The sequence below is a fragment of the Triticum aestivum genome, chromosome 3D (genome assembly GCF_018294505.1).
Source record: "Triticum aestivum cultivar Chinese Spring chromosome 3D, IWGSC CS RefSeq v2.1, whole genome shotgun sequence".
NCBI lineage: Eukaryota > Viridiplantae > Streptophyta > Magnoliopsida > Poales > Poaceae > Triticum > Triticum aestivum.
In genome coordinates this window covers 432950916-432974232 of record NC_057802.1, presented here as the reverse complement: position 1 = coordinate 432974232, position 23317 = coordinate 432950916, and the positions used below count along the sequence as shown (strand labels likewise).

At 45.1% G+C, this 23317-nt stretch overlaps 2 protein-coding genes across 2 annotated transcripts; both read left to right on the top strand.

Moving 5' to 3' along the window:
- The first annotated feature begins 1045 nt into the window (after window positions 1–1045).
- LOC123079408 (sulfite exporter TauE/SafE family protein 5) lies at window positions 1046–5566 on the top strand. Its single transcript, XM_044502177.1, has 4 exons — window positions 1046–1974; window positions 4482–4622; window positions 4726–4878; window positions 5009–5566. The coding sequence occupies exons 1-4, from the start codon at window positions 1165–1167 to the stop codon at window positions 5315–5317; spliced, it is 1413 nt and encodes a 470-aa protein (XP_044358112.1). The 5' UTR covers window positions 1046–1164; the 3' UTR covers window positions 5318–5566.
- Window positions 5567–8905: 3339 nt separating this feature from the next.
- On the top strand, window positions 8906–9917 carry LOC123074859 (blue copper protein). Its single transcript, XM_044497592.1, has 2 exons — window positions 8906–9141; window positions 9231–9917. Exons 1-2 carry the CDS (start codon window positions 8958–8960, stop codon window positions 9767–9769), a joined length of 723 nt encoding a protein of 240 aa, XP_044353527.1. The 5' UTR covers window positions 8906–8957; the 3' UTR covers window positions 9770–9917.
- The last annotated feature ends 13400 nt before the right edge of the window (window positions 9918–23317 follow it).

Genomic DNA, 23317 nt, shown 5'->3' with positions numbered 1-23317 from the left:
TATCAGTTCTGGTAAACTGTGTTGCAACTGGACCAATACCACCGGTTAATTATGTTGTGCTGTCGATACTCACCAAGTCAAACAAGGAACGATTAGTTCCTGACGAAGTTTAAGTTGCTACGTACAGTAGTAAATTATTATTTTGTTTGCATAATATTGGTATCAGAAAATATTTACAAGATAAATAAGGAAATATTGCCTTTTCCAGGCCGAAAGAGTTCTGGTTATTGGGAGTGAGGATTTTTGGCTCAATGGAGCCTGATTTTTTGTAAAAATTGAAAGCCAACCTTTTAAGTTTCAAAAGATTCAGAAAATACCCATGTACATAGATATGTGTACATGTATAAAAAAATCAGATTTTTTGAAACTTGAAAAGTTGATTCTTGATTTATTTCGGGCTCCACAGAATCCGACCTCCATTAGCAATTTCTGGTTTCTTGGAAGCTTTTGATCAAATCATATTATCTCCTTTTCTCCATTAGCTATTTTCTGCTCGCTGGGTATACGCCCCCTCCTTTCAGATTCTGCACACGCACTTGCGTCGTGGTTGTTCTCATCCACAAAGCGGGAGAAAATAGATTTCAAGCGTTGACAACCTTGGTCGACGAAGGTTGTACTGAAAAACAATTATTCAGTGTTATTTACAACTCTGAGCCGTCTGGTTGTACGGATATGGTCTTTTGATCTCAAGAAACCTATACAACGAGGAAGAGAACGAGCGTTTTGGTATCTTCACTAGACATTATAATTGGGCCAGATAAAAGATAATACTAGTATTGTAGTGTCATAATGTTTTTTAAAATTTTTGCGGGGAACATGTAGTGTTACTATTGTCATAATTTTTATTTGCACGAACATAGTGGTGTTATATGCACTTCCATGTAACTGAGTGGACATTTGCAATTGGGACGTTTTGACATTCGAATAAAATGGGGACGTCTTGAAGTGGCACATATCTTTTTTTTTTTCTTTAGATCTGAAGCTAATTTTCTGCATTTGTAACGATTCAAATCCTTTTCATAACCCAGTCTTTTCGTGTCACGCACACCCAGACCCGCATATAAAACCTGCAGCCGCAAGGCACGAGCATCTCGCCTCTCGCCTCCCACACCCACACAGAGCACCCAAAACATTCTGCAACAAGCAGAGCGAGCGAGACAAAACATGTCGTGGACTACTCGAGTCATCCCTCTCCTCGTCGCCGCCACCTCCATCTGCTTCCTCTCCGCCGCCGCGGCGTCCAACTCCACCTCGTCACACTCACACCCCGGCCACCACCTCCTGACCCGGCTCTCGCAATGGCGGGAGCACTACCTGTCCGACGCGTCCTCGCACGCCGCCGGCGCCGGGGGCGTGCGCCGGCACACCGTCCTGGCGTGGGTCCTGGCCTTCCTGGCGGCGTCCGTGTCGAGCGCCGGCGGCGTCGGGGGCGGGTCGCTGTTCCTGCCCATCCTGAACCTGGTGGCGGGGCTGACCCTGAAGCGCGCCACCACCTACTCCTCCTTCATGGTCACCGGCGGCGCCGCGTCCAACGTGCTCTACAACCTCTGGCGCGCGCGGGGCCGGCCGGCGCTGATCGACTACGACATCGCGCTGCTGTTCCAGCCGTGCCTGCTCCTGGGCGTCAGCATCGGGGTGGTGTGCAACGTCATGTTCCCGGAGTGGCTCATCACCGCGCTCTTCTCGCTGTTCCTCGCCTTCTGCACCGCCAAGACGTGCCGCGCCGGGGCCAAGATCTGGCGGTCCGAGAGCGCCGGCGCCGGCGCCCCCGCCGCCGCCGCGCGTCACGACCACAAGGAGCCCCTGCTGCTCGGCGGCCTCCCGCAGCCCGCCGAGGACGACGGGGGCCAGGCGGCTCGCAATGGCGGCTCCGGCGCCGGCGCGGGGTTCCCGTGGAAGGACGTGGCGGTGCTCGTCGTCGTCTGGCTCTGCTTCTTCCTGCTCCACGTCTTCATCGGAGATAAGCACGGGAAGGTATGGCCTACGCGCTCTCTCCTCCGCTTCCCTCGCGTAGGCCGTTGGAGCTGCCGTTGCAGCAGTGCAGGCCATGGACCCGCTCCATAGACCATAGGAAGGCGTCCGCGCCAGTGCGCATATAGGATAGGGGCGCACAGGGCAAGCACGAGAAGGGAAACGGATAGGTAGGTCAGGTCGGCAACGGCAGTACGTAGTAGTACATGAGAAGCCAAATAAAAGCAACGGCAACGGCAGTGCGCGTTCGTAATCACGTCTAGGGGATAGGGGATCGCTTGTTGTCATTCTTGCTTGGCACTATGCTCCTCTTTTTTTGATGCACCGGAAAGGAGTGGCTAGCCCCTTCTTCTCCTTTTTCTGCTTTGGCGAAATGTCACTACCATGTCGCTTGGAGGGTTAGGTTCGTTTTCTGTGCTTTCTCGGCCTTTGTAGCACTAGCACGTCCTCTCTAAAACATGCAGCAGCCTGAGCAAAATATGGCTACTTTCGTTAATATATACTACTCACGGGGGCAATTTCTAACGAAGATGTTCTAATAATCCTCATGTGGTGACTATGACTCAAGTTGACTTATAAACAGTTGTTTTGATACCTGTTGGATCAATATTCCCATCCTTTTGCACTTGCAATAATCCCGAAACCGGATCATAAGATTCTCAAGGTGATGTAGAAATGTATGCGCAAAAAAAAGGTGATGTAGAAATGATTAATTATTTATCAATCGACTGAGAAATAGCAAACCCAAATTTCTGAACCTTGTGTCATGATTCTTATGTACTCTGCCGTTTTGCCTTTGGGGTGCTTGTGTACGAGGGGATCAAGTTTGCGACCATCGGGCGGTAGATATTCCTTTTTACAAATAATCTCATCCTAAAATATATGGCCCTCGAGTTTAAACCTAACTTCGGCCACTAATTTGACTAACAAAGTGTCACAAAAGTCATCACACTTGAAACTTCCTTCGAATGCAAATCCGATGGTATACTTTTTGTTGCATATAACTCAAACGGGATTGCTAAGTCTTAGTCGACCGAGGCTTCGCTATGTCTCAATCGATACTACTCCCTCGATCCGTCCGGAATTACTTGTCGCATAAATGGATGAAAATGGATGTATCTAGAATTAAAATACATCTAGATACATTCATTTCTTCGACAAGTATTTCAGGACGGAGGGAGTATATTCCTTTGATCTTGCATGGAGATTCGTACAAAGTTTTCCATTACATGTTTTTTTTCTTTTTCTTCTTATACATTGTGTCACTTGATCAAGACTTGGTTAAGTCTCAGTCGGCTGAGACCTAACCATACCCTAAATCAAAACTTAGGATCCGGCTACAATTTAGATGTCAGATTTTTAAACATGGCAAATTGAACGTTTTTTATACATAGATGCCTTTTTTTAGAAGTTTTTGACATATTTAAATATGAATTTCATCTGTTTTTGAAAAGGGTTTACTCGAGCTCGGGTTCCAAAACACCCCACTCAGATAAATATGTTTTAAAAAGGGAGGAAAAAAGTAGTACTGTTTATCATTTTAACTGAAAACTGCTGGAAGGCCCTGACGGCCGGTAACAAACAAATTGTTATGTTGTGGCTGCATTCGGCAAAACGACCCGCCACACACAGCCTGCTTCTCCTTCGTCCAACACGGCCATGTCGGCAGGCACTAGCATCAGGTTGTCCACCAGCGAGGCGACACTAGAACCAACGTTCTAAATTAACAGTACTAACATTTTTTTGCTTTGTAGCAACGGAAGTGCTGTGCACACGATCCGTGCATGCACGATCCACACACGACATGATTTGGGCCACAGAGATTTACGAAACGAGGCAACCTAAGGGTGTAGATGTGTTGTCGTGCGCAGATCGTGCATGAATTTATCGTGTGTGTAGCAGTGCTCTTGTAGCAAGATTGTCAACATCCATCTCGTCATTTTCTTTTCCATCTGCTTGATGACACCGGTTCAAAAATCATGTGTTATAAGTACTTATATAGACTTTCCGCAAAAAGAAAAAGTACTTATATAGGCAGCACACTTCACATAGGTCGGCCGGTATGAGAAATGATCAAGAGTGTCTAGCCAGCGTCTAGGTTCATTCTACACTTCAACTAGCCATTTGTCTCCCACAGTATTTTTTAAAGTCAGCTAGCTACCTAGCCATGGCACCAAAATAAAGCTAGCATGGATATATCAAACTTTGTCCAAGGCAGGGATCGCCTGTTAAACTTAAGTTATCCAGCGAATGGACAGCACAAAGCATTAGTTTAAGGCAGATAACCTACTCTATTACTACTAGTAGTATTAGTTAAAAAGTCACGTCCATGGGTGGGAAGCTGTTTTCTGTGCTTGGAATCGGGTCTTTACGCCTGTCCACATTCATTGTTGCATGAGTTCATTCAACAGATCGAAGGCGTCAGCGGAAGCTCGCACCTCTGACGGTAGACGTTTACCGATCATATGAAATGCATAAACGACTCCATCAGTGTAATGCTGTCTGTGCAGGGAGTGATCAGCATAAAGCCCTGCGGAGTGGCATACTGGCTTGCCACCGTGTCCCAGGTGCCCTTCGCCGTGGCTTTCACAGCCTATATCATATACGCAAAGAGGAAGAAGCAGGCTGCACATCGCCACGAAGATGGCAAGGTACGTCGTAGGCCAATCAGTCTCTCATGTTCTGATTGGCAGAAATTGAATGGAGAACCAAATGAGACTGAATGAATCTTGGTCATGTACTCAACTCATGCAGGCAAATTCTTCTGTGCACACGAAGACGGAGAGCTTGCCGGCGCTCGCGCTCCCGCTGGCCGCTTTCGTGACCGGATCTCTGAGCGGCCTCTTCGGCATCGGCGGAGGGCTGCTTCTCAACCCCGTTCTCCTTCAGATCGGGATACCCCCGCAGGTACACGGAGACCGCAACAATTCATGCATGATGGTGCATGTTCTCAAGTTGATCTTGTGCGTAGTACTTAGTAGTAGTTTGCAAGCTATCAGATGATCACACATTCGATGTGCCTTCTTTTCATCTGCAGACTGCGGCGGCGACGTCTTCGTTCATGGTGCTGTTCTGCGCGTCCATGTCGATGGTCCAGTTCATCCTGCTGGGCATGGACGGGATCGGGGAGGCCTCGGTCTACGCGGGGATATGCTTCTTCGCCTCGATCGCCGGGGTGGTCCTGATCGAGCGGGTCGTCAGGAAGTCCGGGCGGGTGTCGATGATCGTGTTCCTGGTCACCGCCATCATGGCGCTCAGCACCGTGATCGTCACCTGCTTCGGAGCCCTAGATGTCTGGACGCAGTACACCGGCGGAGCGTACATGGGGTTCAAGCTGCCTTGCTGACTGACATTCGTCAGTACGATAGTTTATACTACATGCGTATATGAGAGCATGGCTGAGAGGTGCTTAGCTACTAATTGCTTCTTCTGGCTTGGCGTTTATGTCTTTTCTGAAGAAAGGTTTTGTTCTTGGTGTTGCTATGGCTGTTTATGGGCTATGCGTAGTTCCGTGTGAATAAATATGTGCTTCTGGAAGAAGCTTACATGACACTGTGATCATGGACGGGCCAACAGTGGTGGAACTAGCTATTTAGGCCCGCGTGATCTAGCCTAGCGTATACTCCCTCCGTTTCAAAATAGATGACTCAACTTTATACTAACTTTAGTACAAAGTTGGATTATCTATTTTGGAATGGAGGGAGTAGTTGAGTGCTAAGAATTTAGAATTGTATGCACCACCTGATATTTGTTACTGCTGCTCTGCCTTTTCGTTAAAGACTAAGGGTAGAAACATACAAGCTGTAGTTCGGGAAAGAGAAAACCAGGCCAAATAGCGACATGAAAAGCACAAAGTCCGGTCGCCTTATTCAGAGAGGTCACGACTATGTTTAGAATACTGAGACACAGAGGAATGGCACCCGCAAAAAAAAAAAAAAAAGACACAGAGGAATGGAGAGCACTGGACGCGTCATGCTCCTCCTGGGCTTGCGTTGCGAATATGGGCCTTTGGCAGAGGCCACCTGGGAAAGAAAGAAAGAGAAAAACAGTTCTTTTTAGAGAGAGAGTAGAGAAAAAAAACCAGGTAAGAGTGGGTTCAGCCCAAAAGTTGAAATGGAGTAAAGAATGTGATATGTAGGCGCGGGCGACGTTTGATAGGCCGCATGTTTATGGTACTGGTTGTCCCAAAAAGTTCAAAGGTATTTTCTAATCCTAATAGAATTTGAATATGACCTCTAAATAACTCCATTTCAAATCCAAAAAATCCACAAAAACTTTCAAATAACAAACATTCTTTAGAGTTTAGGAAATATATTTCCTGGCCAAAATACATACAAAAATATCATTTTTAAAAATAAAGGCTATTCAGCCCTTTTAAATAGTTTTGTAAAATAGTTTAAATTTATGTATATAAACTAAAATATTCACTTACCTTTATTTTATTAACATAATATTTTCTTAATATATATATAAAACTTCAAATTCAATAAAATAATCAAAATAATATTTAAATCATCTCCAATTCTTTAATAATATTTTCTTTTTTTTTCATTTGGAATTGGAATGGTTCAAATATTTAAAAGCATCAAATAAAATATTCAAACCTTCCAATAATTAAATGAATTGAGGTTGGGTTTGAATACTTTAAGGAATCAAATAGAATCTAAAATGAATATTTGGGAAAAGTTCTTTTACTCCTTGTCAACAAAATGTTCGCATATTCCAAAAGGTTTCAAATCTTTTTTTAATGTCACCTGGGGAGGGATAGGGATCCCTCCACCTGAATTTTTATTGCCATATCACCCGAGAAAGGAGGGGGGAAACCTCATATACAACCGTCGTCACACACAAACGACCGAGAGCGGCCGGGGTGAGGGGGGGGGAGCATCTAAAATATGTACTTACCTTTATTTTATTAAAATTCCAAATTTAAAATAATAATAATAATACAGCCGGTAGACTAAAAAAACAAAGTAACATGCAAAAAGACCCTGCAAACAGATCACTGCGACTTAACTGGAGGTAATAATTTCATTTTATTTTTGTATGATAGTGCAATGCCCGCAAAAAAAGTCTAAAAATGGGATATTACATCAAGTATATTACAAACAAACCAAAGTAACATGCGAAAAAGCCCTGCAGACAGATCATTGTGGATTAACTGGAGGTAAGATTTTGTTATTTTGTATGATAGTGCAATGCCTGTGAAAAGAGTCTATTAATAAATCATTGCGACTCTTACCCACCAAGCCCGTCGGCAAGCCCATGGAGTTGTCTCCATTTTGTCCGCAACTCCCCCGGTGCCTTGGCTGCGGCTAATAGTTTAGGTTGGGGTTGTTTAGTCTCACATGGATGGCGATGCTTCTTCTTCAAGTTGATCTTTCGGTTTCTGATCCTCCCGAGTTTGTCCGTCTGGATGATGCGATAGGGCTTTGTCTTAAATTCCTACCGTCTCCTTGAGATAACAGGGTTAGAGCTTTTTGTTGTGCTTGCGCTTTGGCGGTATCTGGTGTCAGGCTCTTTGAACCGATTTAAGGGTTCAACGACGACTGCTTCGACTCTAGGGCGCTAATCCTCAGGGACACATGCACGGATACAGGATACTTCTTAGCTGTCGTCGATAAGGTCAGGTCGACTTTGGTAAGGAAGAGGCGTCAACGGTGCTTTGTAGCAAAATAGTGCGACCCATAAAATATGCTCTTAGTGTCCTATATCGCGCTATAAGGTGCTATTAGCAAAACATTCAGTGACGGAGGCAGGGGCGGCTAGCCAGGGCCCGGGCCCGGGCCCTCCCCAACATCCTAATTTCCTTTGTATTATGCATATGAACAGTGACTACTTATTACTGTTGGCTGCAGCCGGCCCTCCCCAACATCTGATTATATGCATTCCTGCCTCCGCCACTGAAAACATTGTACACTGATTTATTTAGCGATACATTGCTCAGAACGCTATAGTGCGCCATTTTTCTTGTGGTCTTTGATTGAGTGTGCCATCAGAAAATCGGGCAGGGATCCACTCATCGTCCTTAGCATCTTGGCGCTCAGCTCCATCGTGATCACTTGCTCCGGCGCAGTTCGATCGTGTATGGGCGCAGTACACGAGCGGGCAGTGCATGGGCTTCAAGCTCCCCTGCTAAAGGATGAAGAAGAAATCCTCAGGCTGTTGAGTTCGCTACGTTGTAAAATCACGGGTAAAAGAAATTCAGAATTCTGAAGTTCTGAACACAGTAACAAGCCTGAAGCAACCCTGACATGACCTGGCGGCCCTTGCCACTTGGGCGTGTCGAACACTTGGACGCGCTCGCCCCGCATCCACCGCACCCGTCCTCCGCCTTGGGCGCACGCTCTGGGATGTATCGGTTGGCGCCATCTCCGTCGTCCTCGTTCCACCGGCAGCCGCTGCGGCCCGATTGCACATGCTCTGGACCGCGCCGTGCTCTCGAGTGTTCCATACCATCCACTCCCCACGCTCTTGGCCGGATCCTGCGCCAGCGTAGATTCCAGCGCGAACTGTAGCGTTGCCCGTTCACGAGGGGAATGTCCTGCGTGACCACCATACACGCAGCGGTGAAAAGGCGCCGTGCGGCCGGCGCACGCGCCACCCGCGGCTCGGCTGAACATTCTTTCCTGTTACTTTACACCGCCCGGAACATGCTGCTGCCGTGCGCCGGTGCCAGTGGGCAGCCCACTGCGGCCGGAAACGCTTGTCAGCCAGCGGCCGGGCGCGTTGCCGCAGCCTCTACGTGCCCGAGAGATGCATGATCGGCTGGACGCAGGAAACGGACGTATGCACAGGGTGCCGATGCATGCTCCAAAACGTGGATCTGCTCTACTGGTTGTTCTGTTCTGTGACGCGTACCAACTCCTTCCCTCTTCTGGTCTGCCGACACACGAAGCTCTAGCTGTCTCTTGCACGCTGGTTGTGGTTGCCCTATATATAGGGCTCGGAGTGCACCTTCGGCTACCTACCTCAGACACCAGAGCATGCCTTCTGCTATGAAGATGGCGGCGGTGACGGCGGCGGTTTGCATCGCCGCGCTGCTATCGCTGGTCCACGTTGTGACCGCTGCCGATTACATCGTCGGCAACCCAACCGGCGGCTGGCAGGGAAAGACGGACTACAAGTCCTGGGCTTCGGCCCAAACCTTCCTTCCCGGAGACACCCTGAGTGAGTATCATCAACACGCACGACGTAAACTGATCTGTGATTGTGCATTGCAGTTCCTGCTAACGTTCTTCTGCGACAAAACTGTGCAGCATTCAAGTACAGCTCGAACCACAACGTCCTTGAAGTGACCGCCGACGACTACGAAGCGTGCTCCACGGCCAACCCCGTCATCATCGACAACAGCGGCACCACCACCATCGCGCTCACGGCGCCGGGGAAGCGCTACTTCATCTGCGGCGGGCCGGGCCACTGCCAGAACGGAATGAAGCTGGAGGTGGAGGTCGCCGACCGCCCTGCACCCACGGCGCCCAGCTCGCCGCCCCAGCTGCCCCCGGCACCTACGCCGCCGTCGCCGGTTCCGAGGACATGGCCACCGGCTCCGGCACCCGCGGCTGAACCGCCAAGGCATGCAGGGCACAAGAGGCACAAGAAGAGGCACTCCCCACCTCCAGCTGCGCCCACGGTGGACCCTGCGGAAGCGTACTTCCCGCTCGCGACGCTGGCGCCGATGTCCTCGCCAGCTGCCTCTCTGCCGATGTCGTCGGACAGTGCAGCCGCGTGGCATGGACAGTGGGGCTATGCCACACTGGGGCTCGTAGCTCTCTGGTTCGCCGTTCTAGCTCTATGAGTTTGCGAAGTTGTAGATCATACCATCACATGTGTTACATCCCTGTTCTCGTCCATTGTATCGTGTGTTCAGATTGTGAGGTGAGATTTGTTGAGAGACCTGATAATAATTGCTCGTTATGGTGAGCTCTATGCAGTCTCTTGGACGAGATTACTGGCTCGTGGCACCGTCAGCTAGTCCTCCTGTGTCCAAAACATGTATCGTGCTGTTTACTTGTTTTATAAGAGTTAGTCAGAAACTAGAGCAAGTTTTGAAAAAATGATTGTGCAGTTTAAAAAAAATGTTTGCTCAACTTAAAAATAATGTTGATACCATTTCAAAAATTGATTAACCGCGTATTTGAATAATACCTAACCTGTATTCAAAATAGTGTTTGGAAATATATATTAAACATATAACTGATAAATGTTTTTTAACACAGTACAGACGCAAACGCTCATATACACGTGCATACAATCATCCTTATGAACGCACACATGCACACTCTACCCCTACGAGCACCTCCGAAAAACTGAGCCGGCATATCATCTTGAACCCTGGTGGGCTGGGGATACCATAGATTGGTTCGCATATAACTGAAAAATGTAAACGAATAAAAAAATACAAATGTTCCTTATGTACACAAAAGGTGTACAAAGTACATAAAAAAGTAGACATCAAACGCGCTGACTAGAAACCGATTGCTGAGCCAGCCCATTCGCAATATAGCTTGAGCGAAATGTATTATCTCTCGGTAGGGGCGACACATAGCCCTCGAGGAGGTGTTCCGCGGCCCATCAGGAGATGTTCCGCTGCACATGCGTATAAAAATGTTCCACTACATTTTTTGGATTTTTATTCTATCTAATCATAAAATCACATGAAATAGATTATGGAAAATACAAATGCTACATATTTACAATAAATTCTCATAAAAATCTAGTAATGAACTTATTAAAAAGGATTGCCACCCTTTAATATATTTCAAATTTCAATTTATTTAAAAAATAATTTGAAGGAGGCTTAACTAAATCTAATAGTCTTATGTTTTATTAATTTATAGAAAAACAAAAAAAACTTTAAGATGCATATGAGTCGAAATAACCAATTTCCATCCATGTTTCTCATACTTGAGAAAAGTAATTTTTTGTCTTTGTTTGAAAACTGAAATAGGGTGTTGGAAATTTTACATGGGCCCACAAAATAAAAATGAGTCCAAGCAATATAATTCGGATTCGTATGAATTTTCATAAACCAAGAATTAAACTTGCATATAGTAATAGCAATCCACTCTACAGGAATATTTTAGACATTAGGAAAATTTTAAACAAGTCATTAGGAAGTTCAAATTTCTTTTAATAATCCTACCACAAACAGGAAAAATAAATAATATCTATTTACTAAATTATTTTATTTGGCACTCCAAAATTCGAAAGAATATATGTTACAAGCATCACGGTGATCCAGATCAGCGACCATAATCAATGTTGGATGCCGATCCATGAAGATGATCAAGACCTTGTTGGCTTCTACTATAAACTAAAGCCACCATTAAGACTTGATAGAAATATATATAATTACACTTCACAAATTCATCCATGGCGATATATGGTGTGGTGCCATCTTGTTATTGGGTCATGCCCATGCATTTTCAGACTAAATCACTTTACGCAGTTTCTAGAGTATGTATTATGGGAGAAAACCGATCTAGGATTGGATCCTGTCCCCACTCCCCTCATCTATCCTTTTCTCCTAGAATAGAATACAGTGATTAATTCATTGTTTAGACTTGTATATTCTTTTGTTAAAGTTCACCATAGTTGCAACTCGAGTACTTCATTTGTGTCCAACGACCAGACCGAAATATCTTAGGAAACCTCAATTTTTTTTATCAATACTTCATTATGCTTGCAATATCCAGATTGCATACCATGGTTTTGGCTTGTTTTTTTACTACATCGAGGGAATACACCTTCATCGCCAGGTTGATTATGCATGCGTGATCAGTGACATGTCAGAATTAAGTTACTGTTTGTTAAGACGCAACATCATTGCACATTGTGATCAAATCATTCAAGTCGTTTCTACCAAATATCAAACATGTAATCTTAACGAAATATTGGGATGCCCATAAGCTATCACCTTGTATCAGAGCTCTAAGTTGCTTTGTGAAAACTCTTTTAGTTGTTTCATAGTTTCAATTACATTTCATAGTTCTTGCTTGTTCTCGATTGCTTGTAGAGATTAGACCTTCTGGTCAATTCGATCGAGCTCGAGCGATCAATTACATCTCGAAGTTTGTTGTAAGGATTGATAAGGTGTAACAATACCACAGATTTTAGTCAGATCACCAAAGTCGTCTCTAGCAAAATCGAATGTGTGCACCACAAGGACTATGAAATTTGGGAGGGGTTGGGCGGTAGTCGACATTTCTTCGGACGACGAAGGTTGTGGCTGCCCACAAAGGCGAGTGGAATAGAGCATGGTTAGAGAAGACAACAAGAGGATCAAGTTTCCCTCTCTGATTGTCACGGGGTAGTGCGGATCTAATGCCCGACGTAGCCTGTGGTTGCACGCCATCTGAAAATCGACTATGAGAGGGATATCACCACCTGCCACAAGGCGTCTTTGAGGTGAGAAAGGCAAACATCTTCAACTAAACTTCGTCGAGTTGGGACCCTGCGGTGGTTGCTTAGCAATGACAAAGGCCAATGGCGACAAAAGGCATTCAATGCAGGGAATTGCAGGAATTGTTTTTGTATTTTCTACTTTCTAGGTTGTTTTCTACTATTGTCCAGGACACATGTCCCTTTTTAGTTCCTTCTACCAAATTCTCCCATGTGAGGTGTGCGATCTCTAACTTTTTGTATGCCATTGTGAACATGGTAAATTTTCTAAATAAAACATGTTTAAAAAATCAATAGCAACAAAGATCAGATTTTTGCTTGGGGCCTGACATTTTTCTCTCTTGAAACAGGGTCCAACTATATTGTAAGAGAAACTCTGGCAAATGTTTCATTGGTGGTTGGTTGACTTAATTACTGCTAGTATGACAATCACCACACAGAAGGGCATTCTACCAGAGTTATCATATGCATCCGGATCGCTGAAATTTATGGAGCTCGCTCCAAAAACTATCTTGTTGCCTCCAAACGTGGTGTTTGTGGAGGCCTCATTTGGAGCTCGCACAAAACCAATTTCACACGCAGGATAGAAGTTCCGTCTTATTCCTCTTCACGCCATGGTCGGGCTTGAATTGCGGTGCCGCCCATAACCGGCACCGTCGTAACCAACCGGTGGTGATGTGGCCTCCAATCGCCGGCCACATTTATGGAGAGCCCACTCCCTCGGATATCATTGTGGCCCATTGGATGGCCTCCATGTGGCGTCATCGTCCTCTACACCGCCCTTCGTCCCTTGTTATAAAATCCCGACAATGAGGCATCCCTATCAACAAACTGAATGGATCAAGATGGACCTAGAGGGGGGGGGGGTGAGTAGGTGCAATTACAAATTTTTAATTCTTACTTAGCAAATTAGGCAATAATGTAGAATATGAAAGTGTGCCTAACAATTGCAAAGGTGAATCAAGAGCTAAGCAATATATTCAACTACAACAATTAGTAAGGTAGCCAAACACAATAGTGTAAGTAAAGACTAAGAGACAAATAACCACAAGTACAAAGTTAGGGCTAGGAGTAACCACAACTCTGATGGTCACTTCCTTGGAGGAAAGCTAGTCATCGTTGGAGGGGCGGATGTTACCGCAAAGGCACACCATTACCACAAAGTCTCACCCTATTCTCCCCTCGAGACAACACCACAAAGGCGTTCCCAACCACTAGTGGTAGACCTTGAGGTGGTCTTCAAACCTTCACAAACTTTCGGAGGGTAATCAGAATGAACGGTTCCTCTCTGAAGACCTCCTACCGCCTAGTAGTCTCAAGCCTCCAAGAGTAACAAGATCAAAGGGAAATGCTCAAGACTTTCTCAAATCACGAATTCCTTTGGTCACAATAGGGAGAGGGAGTGGACCATCACTTGATTGAAAAATCTGTCAATAACTCTCACAAACGCTTGCGGGATTTAAGATTTGGTGTGGAAGAGTGAGAGGGAACACTTCTAGGGTTCTTGGATGCTTTTGAATGGCGTGGTCAACCCTCTCCTGGAGTGCGAGAGGGGTATATATAGTAACATAAGAAAAATGGCCGTTGGAGAAAATCTATGAACTTAAGTACCGGACATCCGGAGGCTAACAAAGCACTGGACATCTGGTGGAATGACCACATATCCGATGGCTGTAGTGAGCCAAGGGTGTAGATAAGCTAGTGAAATGGCTAAGTACCGGAAGCACCTGACATCCGATACATGCTGGATATCCGGTGGCTCAGGGAGCACTAGACATCCGGTAAGGACGAGAAGTCCGATAATATATATGTAGTTTGACATTGGGTAGGTTTATCGGATTTTTGGTGAGGACATCCGGTGGATTCATTTCTTGATAGGTTTACCGGACGTTCGTTAGGGACCAGACATCCGGTGGCATAAGAGCACCCGGACATTCGGTGGCATAAGAGCGACCAGATGTCCGATGAATACCAGACTTCCGTTAATTTTAGTGGAAAATCTTATGTGGTGGTGCCACCGGATTTTCGGTGGGAACCAGACACCCCGTAAGAGATAAGAGACCAGACATCCGGTGGAACTGACAAAATAGGTATTTTTCCTGAGGGGCTCTAAGAGTGGATTTTATGAACATAGAACATATTTCTTTTGGTGCCAAAAATTGGCATGAAATAATATTTGGCACGGTGCCAAATATTGGCTACTAATTGGTTGGTTACCAAGTTATCTTACCTATATCACTTAAAGATGCCAATATTTGGCAAGTCTTGGCATTAGAAATATTTGGCAATGCCAACATTTGGCTAGCCAAATATTGGTACCAAACCCATCATGCTAATAATCCCCGGATAGTTTAGTGGGTGTATGTGTGTGGCCTAACTGGAAGATGTGAGTGATAAGCATTTGAAGAAACCGTGGGGTTTGAGAAAATCTTTCATGAGCCCCTTTTAATAGTGTGGGATCCCTATACTCAAGAATAAACTGAAAAGCCTACGCTATTTATCTTTGTATCTTTGTCCTTGACAAACATGTGGGTCCATTATCCACGCACTTGTTGTTCCACGGGGACTAAACATGCGTTATACTTGACAAACATGATTAGTTTCCTATATGTGTATTGTCATCAACATCAAAATATGATTAAGGGCATGACTGCACTTTCACAAACCCTAGCTGCCTTGTCCCTTCTCCTTGCTGCCTCCTCCCCTAGCCAGCTCATCCCCTCTTTGCGTCGCGTCGGGGCGCAACTTATTGGCCGAACGTCCTCTCAGACAAGAACATACCGTCCTAGATGCCCCCCCCCTCGGGGTCGGCGATGCCAACTCTCCCCATGACGCACCACTAGGTGCGGCAACTGAATCGTCCTCCTTGCTGCTCACATAACATTGACGTCTCCCATGACAACGACTACGGGGTATCTAGCGCTTCTCATGCCGACGACGGCTCCAGTCAGGGCGAGCGACATGGATCTGGCGCCACGGGCACCATCGTCTCCATTAATGACGCCGTTAGCCCCGCTACCCCTTGGCCTTGAGGCCGAGGATCCACTTGCGGTTGTGCTGGAGCTCTCCGTCCTCCAAGTAGAGACACAACGCCACAAAGGGGACATCATTCGTGAGTGCTTCAGCCCCACAAGCGACGCTGATAAGGAGCAGCAACAGCTCGCGGGAGTTGCTTGTCACATCGGGAAGAGGACAATGCCTATGACTACACATACCTCGACAAGCTGGCGAAATCGTACGATGAGGATGAGGACCACAACTACATGATGTTGGCATCGGAGTAGTGCTAGTAGCAACATTGCATATTTTGAAATAACGCCTAGAAACATTTCAAGTCGCAGAAAATATGTAAATGCGACAAATTTTGGCCGCCAATATAGTTTCTAATTAATTTGCCGCGTTTGGTGATATTTTTGCACTGACTGGTTGATTAAACGTCCCTCAAATTAAAACTAAAAATTTGAACCAAATGAAAAAAAAGTTATGGAGGTTTTCGTTTGGCGATTATGTGTTTGCACACAGGCTCGCAACCTTCAAAACATTGTGAAGTGCGACTTTAACAACCTCTAATATGCTAGCCAACTTGTGTGTGCAACTTCAGACACCTCAATCCACTACCACCACCTATCCTCCCTTCAACCGGTATGCCAGGAGCGGGAAATTTTGCCATTGGAAGAGGATGACTTGCCAAGGACGCAAGAAATTTTGACTAAAGATGTCAACAAATTTGATTGTCAGTAATTTGTTTCTTTTCATACCTAACTATGCCTTGTTCTGGCGGAAGGCAATTAGTCAGAACTTTTTAGCATTTTAGAGGATGATTCCGAACCTTTTACTAATTGCACAACTTGTTCTTGCAAGCTTTCGTTTACTAGCTTTAATCCGTGTCCGTCAGGAAAGGAACAACTTTTGAGCACTGATTCAGGAGATCTGGAGAGGTGGAAAACGTCACCGATTTTCTCTCCAGGCTCCCTTCCCTGTAATGATAACAGAGACCCTAGGTAATGATCAGTACTATGTGGGAGAATGCCATCAATTATCATATGAAATATGTATGCTAAACTGGCGAAAAATGTGTGCGCACACACGTTTCTTACCTGATTCACCTCTACTCCAGGTCTCCAGCGCACCAATTTTAGTTGAACAGCTAATCTCGAAAGACATTTCGGTTTCGAAATAAGTACTAAAACACATGCTTCCTTTAACAGAGAAAACACATGTTTGGTACCATATATTGCAATTGAATTGGCGTACCGGACTCCGAACAAAAGTACCAGTGAGAAGTTATCAAGGCTCCGTGCGTACAATGCCATCATTCACAGGCAGGTAGCTTGTGATTTAAGAAAGGAAAACAGGGCGCTTGCATCATTTAACCTCCCGCAAAATACTATAGCGCCTAGTGTGTCCACAGGTCATCATCAACTATACACGGAAAGCAGGGCGCATTGAACGCAGCACGGAGTAGCAGGTAATTTTCTTGTCCGAAGATGAGTTAATGCTGAGTTTTTGCACCTCAGCGCGACAGTACGTGTCACTGCGAAAACCGAGTATGATCGTCGGTACACCACTGTCTAGAAAACCTTTCTAAAGCATAATTGGTTTGATGCCAACAATTGGCATTCCCAACATTTGACAAGCCAACATTTGGCAAAATCAAAAGTTGCCAAATGTTGACAACTTTTTGTGAGGTTGAGAATAAAAGTTGATAGCCAACCAATCACTAGTCAACATTTGGCATTTGCACTAATGGGCGGCCAGACTGTTGTACTGATGAACAGTCCGCCACGGAGAATGGCACGATCGACGTTGTGTCGTCGGCGCCAACATAACCACGGACGCTCCTTCACCCTTGGCCCACCCCTACAGTTATACTCCTGTAGTTGTACAAGTGTACAATCGATGCGTAGTATTGCAGGAAACTATGTTGTCCTGAGGTGATTCTGTAGATGTTCTTTTGCGGAGTTGGTGTCTTCCTTGGAGCACTCTTGATTCTTTTTCGATCAGCGGTAAAAATTTCACACACCTGGTCGCCATTTTCGGCCAGTAATTGCGTTCACCCTGCCCATGGCAGACCTCGCCAGGGTCAGGCAAAACAACAAAACAGTAATCACGTGAGCAAATGTGCACCCTTGCCGCGACCAAAAGCCAGTCATGAAAAATAGTGGTTGATTACGAGGACTAGGTGAGCCATTAAAACCGTGTATAATCATGGGATGCATCCGAGACATAAGGATGGAGCTCGAGGATTGGACTTATTACAAGGGGTCTGCATTTTACGACGGCGCGCACATGGCCGCTAAAAAATTTGGCCGGGTTATTCTTTACTACTCCCTCCATCTCAAAATATAAGTTTTTGACACTATGTTAGTGTAAACGACGTTCTTATATTTTGAGATGGAGGGAGTAGTAGATGAACATAATGATTGAAATAATAATTCTAATGATGCACTCCACCCTACCGACAAATTGACAGGATTGTGCCTTCCGATACTTTTTTTTTTGCGGGACCTTCCGATCCTTCCAATGGACGCACATGAGAACACATCTAGTAGTCCATTGGATTGAATGACTACAGACCCATTACCCTAATCTACGTCAAATTATCGGAAAGGTCCTTGCCTTGTGGCTTACCCCCGTATGGATGTCCATGTCTCCAACACCCAAAGTGCATTCATTAAGAAGAGAAGTATCCATGATAACTATATGTATGTGAGGAATTTTGCTCTTCGCCTTCACAAATGCAAGACTGCCGCCCTCCTCTTCAAGCTTGACATGAAAAAAGCTTCCAACTCCGTAAAATGGGAGTTCATCCTCGACGTTTTGCAACTCAAGGGTCTCCCAAACAAAATCCAAGAGTGGGTCGCTGCACTACTTGGCTCATCTTGCTCACGCTTCCTTCTCAACGGGCTGCCCGATCGTCCTTGAAGGAAATATGCCCTAGAGGCAATAATAAAGTTATTATTTATTTTCTTATATCATGATAAATGTTTATTATTCATGCTAGAATTGTATTAACCGGAAACATGATACATGTGTGAATACATAGACAAACAGAGTGTCGCTAGTATGCCTCTACTTGACTAGCTCGTTTGTCAAAGATGGTTATGTTTCCTAACCATAGACATGACTTGTCATTTGATAAACGGGATCACATCATTAGGACAATGATGTGATTGACTTGACCCATTCCGTTAGCTTAGCACTTATCGTTTAGTTTGTTGCTATTGCTTTCTTCATGACTTATACATGTTCCTATGACTATGAGATTATGCAACTCCCGTTTACCGGAGGAACACTTTGTGTGCTACCAAACGTCACAACGTAACTGGGTGATTATAAAGGTGCTCTATAGGTGTCTCTGAAGGTACTTGTTGGGTTGGCGTATTTCGAGATTAAGATTTGTCACTCCGATTGTCGGAGAGGTATCTCTGGGCCCACTCGGTAATGCACATCACTATAAGCCTTGCAAGCATTGCAACTAATGAGTTAGTTGCGGGATGATGTATTACGGAACGAGTAAAGAGACTTGCCGGTAACGAGATTGAACTAGGTATTGAGATACCGACGATCGAATCTCGGGCAAGTAACATACTGATGACAAAGGGAACAACGTATGTTGTTATGCGGTCTGACCGATAAAGATCTTCGTAGAATATGTGGGAGCCAATATGAGCATCCAGGTTCCGCTATTGGTTATTGACCGGAGACGTGTCTCGGTCATGTCTACATAGTTCTCGAACCCGTAGGGTCCGCACGCTTAACGTTTCGATGACAGTTATATTATGAGTTTATATGTTTTGATGTACCGAAGGTTGTTCGGAGTCCCGGATGTGATCACGGACATGACGAGGAGTCTCGAAATGGTCGAGACATGAAGATTGATATGTTGGAAGCCTATATTCGGATATCAGAAGTGTTCCGGGTGAAATCGGGATTTTACCGGAGTACCGGAGGGGTTACCGGAACCCCCCGGGGGTTAATGGGCCATAGTGGGCCTTAGTGGAGAAGATGAGAGGCGGCCAGGGCAAGGGCCGCGTGCCCCTCCCCCCTAGTCCGAATAGGACAAGGAGAAGGGGGCGCCGCCCCCCCTTTCCTTCTTCTCCTCCACCTCTTTCCCCCTCTTCTCCCAATCCAACAAGGAATAGGGAGGGAGTCCTACCCCCCGGTGGGAGTAGGACTCCTCCTGGCGCGCCCCCTCCTGGCCGGCCGCACCTCCCCCCTTGCTCCTTTATATACGGGGGCAGGGGGCACCCTAGAGACACAACAATTGATCATTGATCTTTTAGCCGTGTGCGGTGCCCCCCTCCACCATAGTCCACCTCGATAATACTGTAGCGGTGCTTAGGCGGAGCCCTGCGTCGGTAGAACATCATTATCGTCACCATGCCGTCGTGCTGACGAAACTCTCCCTCAACACTCCGCTGGATCGGAGTTCGAGGGACGTCATCAGGCTGAACATGTGCTGAACTCGGAGGTGCCGTGCGTTCGGTACTTGATCGGTCAGATCGTGAAGACGTACGACTACATCAACCGCGTTGTGCTAACGCTTCCGCTTTCGGTCTACGAGGGTACGTGGACAACACTCTCCCCTCTCGTTGCTATGCATCACCATGATCTTGCGTGTGCGTAGGAATTTTTTTGAAATTACTACGTTCCCCAACAGTGGCATCCGAGCCTGGTTTTATGCGTAGATGTCATATGCATGAGTAGAACACAAGTGAGTTGTGGGCGATATAAGTCATACTGCTTACCAGCATGTCATACTTTGGTTCGGCGGTATTGTTGGATGAAGCGGCCCGGACCGACATTACGCGTATGCTTACGCGAGACTGGTTCTACCGACGTGCTTTGCACACAGGTGGCTGGCGGGTGTCAGTTTCTCCAACTTTAGTTGAACCGAGTGTGGCTACGCCCGGTCCTTGCGAAGGTTAAAACAGCACCAACTTGACAAACTATCGTTGTGGTTTTGATGCGTAGGTAAGAACGGTTCTTGCTAAGCCCGTAGCAGCCACGTAAAACTTGCAACAACAAAGTAGAGGACGTCTAACTTGTTTTTGCAGGGCATGTTGTGATGTGATATGGTCAAGACGTGATGAGATATAAGTTGTTGTATGAGATGATCATGTTTTGGTGAAGTTATCGGCAACTGGCAGAAGCCTTATGGTTGTCTCTTTATTGCATAAGATGCAAGTGCCAAATAATTGCTTTACTTTATCACTATGCGATAGCAATAGCTGCAAGAGCAATAGTTGGCGAGACGACCATGTGACGACACATTGATATAGATCAAGATGATGGAGATCATGGTGTCATGCCGGTGACGATGGAGATCATGACGATGCTTTGAAGATGGAGATCAAAGGCACAAGATGATGATGGCCATATCATGTCACATATTTTGATTGCATGTGATGTTTATCTTTTATGCATCTTATTTTGCTTTGATTGACGGTAGCATTATAAGATAATCTCTCACAAAATTTCAAGATAAAAGTGTTCTCCCTGAGTATGCACCGTTGCCAAAGTTCGTCGTGCCCAGACACCACGTGATGATCGGGTGTGATAAGCTCTACGTCCATCTACAACGGGTGCAAGCCAGTTTTTGCACGCGCAGAATACTCAGGTTAAACTTGACGAGCCTAGCATATGCAGATATGACCTCGGAACACGGAGACTGAAAGGTCGAGCGTGAATCATATAGTAGATATGATCAACATAGTGATGTTCACCATTGAAAACTACTCCATTTCACGTGATGATTGGTTATGGTTTAGTTGATTTGGATCACGTGATCACTTAGATGATTAGAGAGGGATGTCTATCTAAGTGGGAGTTCTTAAGTAATATGATTAATTGAACTTAAATTTATCATGAACTTAGTACCTGGTAGTATTAGCATATCTATGTTGTAGATCAATAGCTCGCGTTTAGCTCCCTGTTTTATTTTTGATATGTTCCTAGAGAAAACTAAGTTGAAAGCTGTTAGTAGCAATCATGCGGATTGGATCCGTGATCTGAGGATTATCCTCATTGCTGCACAGAAAAATTATGTCCTTGATGCACCGCTAGGTGACGGACCTATTGCAGGAGCATATGCAGACGTTATGAACGTTTGGCAAGGCTCGGTATGATGACTACTTGATAGTTTATTGCACCATGCTTTACGGCTAAGAATCGGGGCCTTAAAGACGTTTTGAACTCCATGGAGCATATGAGATGTTCCAAGAGTTGAAATTAGTATTTCAGAATCATGCCCATGTCAAAAGGTATGAGACCTTTGACAAGTATTTTGCCTACAAGATGGAGGAGAATTGCTCAGCCAGTGAGCATGTGCTCAGATTGTCTGAGTACTACAATTGCTTGAATCAAGTGGGAGTTAATCTTCCAGATAAGATAGTAATTGACAAAGTTCTCTAGTCACTATCACCAAGTTACTAGAACTTCGTGATGAACTATAATATGCAAGGGATAACGGAAACGATTCCCAAGATCTTCATGATGCTGAAATCGACGAAGGTAGAAATCAAGAAAAGCATCAAGTGTTGATGGTTGACAAGACCACTAGTTTCAAGAAAAGGGCAAAGGGAAGAAGGGGAACTTCAAAGAAGAACGGCAAGCAAGTTGCTACTCAAGTGAAGAAACCCAAGTCTGGACCTAAGCCTGAGACTGAGTGCTTCTACTGCAAAGGGACTGGTCACTGGAAGCGGAACTACCCCAAGTATTTGGCGGATAAGAAGGATGGCAACGTGAACAAAGGTATATTTGATATACATGTTATTGATGTGTACTTTACTAGTGTTTATAGCAACCCCTCAGTATTTGATACTAGTTCAGTTGCTAAGATTAGTAACTCGAAACAGGAGTTGCAGAATAAACAGAGACCAGTTAAGGGTGAAGTGACGATGTGTGTTGGAAGTGGTTCCAAGATTGATATGATCATCATCGCACACTCCCTATACTTTCATGATTAGTGTTGAACCTAAATAAGTGTTATTTGGATTTTGCATTGAGCATGAATATGATTTGATCATGTTTATTGCAATATGGTTATTCATTTAAGTTAGAGAACAATTGTTGTTCTGTTTACATGAATAAAACCTTCTATGGTCATACACACCAACGAAAATGGTTTGTTGGATCTCGATCGTAGTGATATACATATTCATAATATTGAAGCCAAAAGATGCAAAGTTAATAATGATAGTGCAACTTATTTGTGGCACTGCCGTTTAGGTCATATTGGTGTAAAGCGCATGAAGAAACTCCATGCTGATGGGATTTTGGAATCACTTGATTATGAATCACTTGATGCTTGCGAACCATGCCTTATGGGCAAGATGACTAAAACTCCGTTCTCCGGAACAATGGAGCAAGCAACTGACTTATTGGAAATAATACATACTGATGTATGCGATCCGATGAGTATTGAGGCTTGCGGCGGGTATCGTTATTTTCTGAACTTCACAGATGATTTGAGAAGACATGGGTATATCTACTTAATGAAGCACAAGTCTGAAACATTTGAAAAGTTCAAAGAATTTCAGAGTGAAGTGGAGAAACATCGTAACAAGAAAATAAAGTTTCTACGATCTGATCACAGAGGCGAATATTTGAGTTACGAGTTTGGTCTTTAATTAAAACAATGTGGAATAGTTTCACATACTCATGCCACCTGGAACACCACAGCGTAATGGTGTGTCCGAACGTCATAACCGTACTTTATTGGATATAGTGCAATCTATGATGTCTCTTACCAATTTACCACTATCGTTTTGGGGTTATGCATTAGAGACAGCTGCATTCACGTTAAAAAGGGCACCATCTAAATCCGTTGAGACGACACCGTATGAACTGTGGTTTGGCAAGAAACCAAAGTTGTCGTTTCTTAAAAGTTTGGGGTTGCGATGCTTATAAGGAAAAGTTTCATCCTAATAAGCTCAAA

Bases quoted from the DNA above. Each gene is read 5' to 3' on its own strand.
- LOC123079408 (XM_044502177.1), top strand. From the start codon at position 1,165: ATGTCGTGGACTACTCGAGTCATCCCTCTCCTCGTCGCCGCCACCTCC. The intron at 1,975-4,481 runs GTATGGCCTACG...CTGTCTGTGCAG, and splicing joins TCGGAGATAAGCACGGGAAG to GGAGTGATCAGCATAAAGCC. The intron at 4,623-4,725 runs GTACGTCGTAGG...CAACTCATGCAG, and splicing joins ATCGCCACGAAGATGGCAAG to GCAAATTCTTCTGTGCACAC.
- LOC123074859 (XM_044497592.1), top strand. From the start codon at position 8,958: ATGCCTTCTGCTATGAAGATGGCGGCGGTGACGGCGGCGGTTTGCATC. The intron at 9,142-9,230 runs GTGAGTATCATC...AAAACTGTGCAG, and splicing joins CCTTCCCGGAGACACCCTGA to CATTCAAGTACAGCTCGAAC.